At 40.4% G+C, this 5,102-nt stretch overlaps 1 protein-coding gene across 1 annotated transcript; it reads left to right on the top strand.

Annotated features, from left to right (window-relative positions):
• The first annotated feature begins 3,049 nt into the window (after positions 1-3,049).
• LOC147458235 (uncharacterized) lies at positions 3,050-4,437 on the top strand. Its single transcript, XM_086511785.1, has one exon. The coding sequence runs from the start codon at positions 3,136-3,138 to the stop codon at positions 3,961-3,963; it is 828 nt and encodes a 275-aa protein (XP_086367911.1). The 5' UTR covers positions 3,050-3,135; the 3' UTR covers positions 3,964-4,437.
• Positions 4,438-5,102: the final 665 nt, after the last annotated feature.

Below are 5,102 nucleotides of genomic sequence, written 5' to 3'. Positions count from 1 at the left end.
GGATTAGTCATCCATCTTGGAAAGATGTCGTAGGGTAAAAAGGGATCCTCTACCCGCTAAGTAAAATTGACTAATGACTAAGGCTTTATCTCTTCTACCTCATAGTCGAGGACGACTATGATTTCAATACAGAGGTAATGTCATAAAATCTAATATCTAATATCTAACCAACCCAAATTATTTTCTCATATTAAATTAATCACTTAATGTGGGAGAATAAACGGGAACAAGTGTTAAGATATAGACATGTGCTTATAGATCTATCTCAACACGGGGCCAATGGTAAAGGGGCCCAAATGAGAGATGGTCTATCAAAGAGCAGGGTTAACAAATGGAGCATAAGACCTTAGGGTTAGCTTCATTGAAGACCTCCAATAATGTTTGTAAAAGGCCTTTGACCTTAGGTGAGCTAGGGCTGAGCTAGAGGCGCTGAGCTTGAGGCGCGGGAACCCGGCCCAGCTCGAGGTGCTTGTCTTGCTTGTCATGCTTGATGACTAAGATGCTTGAGGTGCTTGATGATTGAGGTCCTTGAGATGCTTGAGGTGCTTGACATGCTTGAGATGCTAGGGTTGCACTTGAGGTGAGAACCCAGCCCAAGCTTAAAGTGCTTATGAGCCAAGCTTGTGGTGGAAATTGGGCCTATGCATGAGGGGTTGAGGTGTCAAAAAGTCAAAGATTCAATCCCTACAAGGAGGGGCCGAGCCCTACATGAGGGGGGATGCGAGAGAACACCCACACACTCCCACAAGGCATGCATAGTACAAAGAAAGCAAAAGGGACACTTGTCAAGTTCCTCCTCATGTTGCCCTCATGGTGTGCCTGAAGCCTATTGGTTGGCCACCCAAGGGGTCCAATAATAATTAAGGAGATTTAATTAATTGATTTAGCATTTATCTAGCCCTCTCTCTGAAAGGGGAAAGGGAGACACTTGTCTCAAGGGTACCCTTGCTGCTTGTAATGCCTCCTGCTTGTCATTGGCTAGGCCTAGAGGGGTCCAATGAGCTTCAAGAATGAGCTACAAGGGGGGGTCGACCCAAGCAAGCTAGGGGGTTGCTTAGGGGGTATACTCACCCACACACACTCACAAACACTCTCATTGTGTGCTATGCAAAGTGCAAGAGCTCCCTCTCCTTCTCCAAGCAAGTAGAGGTGGAGAGCCTACACCAACACTCTTGGATATGGAGTGCAAATCCAACCAAGATCCATGCTTCAATGCTTAAGCTTGCCATCTCCTTCTTCTTCATTACTATGCTATTATATATTCTAGCAACAAGAGTTATGATAAGTGAGGAACTAATTCTTTCTCCTACGAAATGTTTCTTCTTCCTCTTCCCTACCCTCATTCCCTACTAGCTCTCTCCACCTTCGAAGGTGTTTGAGGTCTTGGGACTGAGGCTTGGGATAGTTAAATCTTTCTTCAAGTTTATGTTATGTTTGTGATGCATGAAGCTTTCCATCTTCATTGCATCACCTAGGTCACAAGGAACACAAAGATTGGATTGTAACAAGTCTCTCTTAATGGGAGAAATCATAATACAAATGCCTATTGGAGGGGGGACCGGCTCCACATAAATCCGGTCCTCAAGTGTTGTAATGTTCTCTAAATTCTCTCTTTTTGCAAAAGTATTGTTCATGCCAAGTTAACTAATTGCTATGATTATGTTGCTATCTTCAATTATGTTCACCCGCTATGCTCACAAAGTCATTCCTCAAAATGCTTATGTGTTACACATTCGAGAGCTTCAAACTTTACTCTAGGGGTGACTTCTTGAAGACAACCAATAATCTATTCCTTTCGTGCCTTTGTGTCTATGACAGAAAGGCCCTTTACGAAGCCACAAAAAAGAAAGAAACTTTCCTTGTTCACTACGACAAATGAAGAAAAGTGACTTAATTCTAATTTCTGCTGCTGTTGTTGCACCAATGCTGGAAAAACAAGTGAAAGGGTCATGCTCGCTTTCTAAACAAATAAGAAAGTATTAAAATCATTAAGGTTGAGTGTAACAGGAATCTGTGTTCGGAAAAGGATTGCCTTAGCTTAGCCTTGCGAAGGTTAACAATCTAAACTAGCCGGTTGCAAACCATGGTAAAGGGAAGAAAAACGATGAAATATGTGAAAAAATAGTTCAAAAATCTCACAAACTTATGCTAGTATTTTTGGTTTGCTTCTGTGTGATGAGGAGAAAATTCGACCGATGGCCGCTTAATAAAAGAGACTTTCTGAATATTGATTAGAATTTATTGTAATGCCTTGATTGTGAATACTAGTGTGTCACATGTACCATGAGTGTGTGGCAAACTTTACTTTACTAAAGGGACCAACTTTTAAACTTTAGTAATCATAGATGCCTTTGTGTCGATAGAAACTTGCACAACCACAAGTGACCATTGTGCAACCCATGTCAACATGTTGTCCCATTAAGACTTGAACGGGAAAAGTCTTAATAATATATGTACATTACAATTGTCCACAATGCTTATGTGTTACACATTCGAGAGCTTCAAACTTTACTCTAGGGGTGACTTCTTGAAGACAACCAATAATCTATTCCTTTTGTGCCTTCATGTCTATGATGGAAAGGCCCTTTACGAACCAACAAAAAAGAAAGAAACTTTCCTTCTTCACCCCGACAAATGAAGAAAAGTGACTTAATTCTAATTTCTGTTGCTGTTGTTGCATCAATGCGGAAAAAACAAGTGAAATGAGTCTTTGTGAAGTCCTTGAATAAAAGGACTCTTTACAAATCAAAATATTTTAACAAAATTATTGAATCACTATTTAACATCATGGATAGAACTCATATGAATACTTTTTAATCTTTTGTACTCTAAAGCCTGCCAAAACAATGAAAGCAGCTTTTAGAAATAGCATAACAAAATTACTGAATCACTATTTCACATCATGGATAGAACTCCTACTAATACTCTTTGTAACTTGGGGAAATAGCATTGGATAGACATATTTCTTTCTCTTCAAGACTTTTAAAGCTTTCTCGAAGGACACTTGTCGAATATGATAAATTGAACGACCTTCACCCATAATTCTCTCTCTCCACATACAAACGCACACACACAAACACACGCTCGTGTGCGCATGAGTCATTTTTCTCCGTCGGCTTACAGCTAGCTAGCAGCATGAAAGTGTTTACGGTATGTGCATTCTTGACAGCGGTCTACAATGTGTTAACAAGCTTTTATAGTTTTCGATCTAAGTACATCAGGTTGCCCATAGCCAGTTTTGTGTGCTTGGTTACAATGGTTCCTGCATTCATATCGGTAGTGTGGGCGTTGCACGACTTGTGGCAGCATCCCTTCTCCAAGCGCAAATACATCCTTTGTGGCTTTGCCAAATACTTCCTCGCTGATGCATTCCAAGATATTATCGATCAGGTTACCCTTGTCGAATATCCAAGTGATGTGCCCAAAGGTGTATGGGTGGCATGGTTTCGCCCCTTTATGTATTCGTACCCACTTACACGCTCATATGCACGCATCTTCTACAATTATGCACATGTCATCGACTTCACAGATGTCGACCCCTATGGCGGCAAAGGCGATCAGCAAGATGGGCGCATGATGTATATTGAAGGCGCTTACGACCATGCTATCTCCATCAACGGCCATCGCCTCTGCCTTGTTGACATGTCTAGAATCCACAAAAAAGAATTTTTCTATGATCATCACTTGGAGCCTGAATATGGGGGAGCCAAATATTGTCTCCACCTTAGTGGTCCTACATATGAGAAGCACAAACCTCTGCTCAGCGATGAAGCTGTGCGACTTGTGAAGGACATCCTATCTTGGTGGGCATCAAATCCTGAAAGACCAGTTCTAAAGTCTTTTGATGAAGAGAGATTTACAGCAACATGCCCTAGTCTCTATCTCCTGTATTGTATCATTGATGAGCACATTCAGCAAAAGCATAAAATCGTTTCCATTGGCAAGTATGTTCACATTGGGTAATTAATCAGTTGCACAAGGACGTGGAACTTATGTCCTTTTTCTCTTGTAGCTTCCTCCCCCCTCTGTGGCTCTATGTGTGGAGAGTGCACTACTTTCTAACTAATGGGAGCTTGACAACTTCCATCATTCATGAGCTTTCCATTGTCACTTACCAGCCGTAAAATGAAGGCTTATGTGCAAGGATTTGCAAGCCTCATGTGCACGGATTTGCAATCAAACATTCATTTTAGCCCTCGTACCTAGCCTAATTTTTATACTGTGTGTATTCTTGTTCTTCCACACTCCTAGTTTCTCATCACATTAAGATCATATAAGATTGTGAAACATCACATTACAGGGTATCCAGAACGCAGGGGTTTTGTACATGCTTCACATCTCCAAATCAAGTTAAAGGTGATCTACATCTTCAAATGCTAGCACATTATAATTCCCATGGTTTCTTGAACAAAATATTTTGAACACATTTAGATAAGATGATAAGAGTATTATGACTAGAACACACAAGGGACAACTTTACAAGCAGTCGTACTAATTCAATGTATATCATTAGAATCGACAAGCATCCATAGTGTATGCATGCGCATACACTATATCATTAGAGTCGATATAGAGTAGTGGTATTTTCTCTCTCTCTCTCTCTCTCTCTCTCACACACACACACACACACACACACACACACACACACACACACACACACACAAAATTAATATCAAGATGAAGATAGATGATTACCCCATAAACTTACTAAGTGTGACATGGCAGGAGAGAAAGAGAGAGAGAGCAATACAGAGTGATAAACAGAAAACTAACAGAGTACACATAATCAATTGGACAAAATAGAAAATCTCTAATGATGTAAGATAATAATAGGAGCATATCATCATAACCTCTTGAGCACCCCGATAGGAGTCCCACACACACTCTAAATCACAATCATGATGACAATCTCAATCACAATCACAACTGCGAAGCCTTTAGTGATGATAGAGAATGTCTCCCAGAATAGGTAGCCAAAATGTGGATTTTTTTATATTTTTTTATTTGTAGTCTTCGGCCTTTTAGTAAAAACAAGGTGAAAATACGTCCTACACACGACCTCAAAACAACACTAAAAATATCCCAGACATGTGAATATAGCA

The sequence above is a fragment of the Adiantum capillus-veneris genome, chromosome 5 (genome assembly GCF_014529385.1).
Source record: "Adiantum capillus-veneris isolate H3 chromosome 5, ASM1452938v2, whole genome shotgun sequence".
In the NCBI taxonomy this organism is placed as follows: domain Eukaryota; kingdom Viridiplantae; phylum Streptophyta; class Polypodiopsida; order Polypodiales; family Pteridaceae; genus Adiantum; species Adiantum capillus-veneris.
The sequence above is the reverse complement of the archived record's forward strand: the minus strand, read 5'-3'. Positions and strand labels throughout refer to the sequence as shown.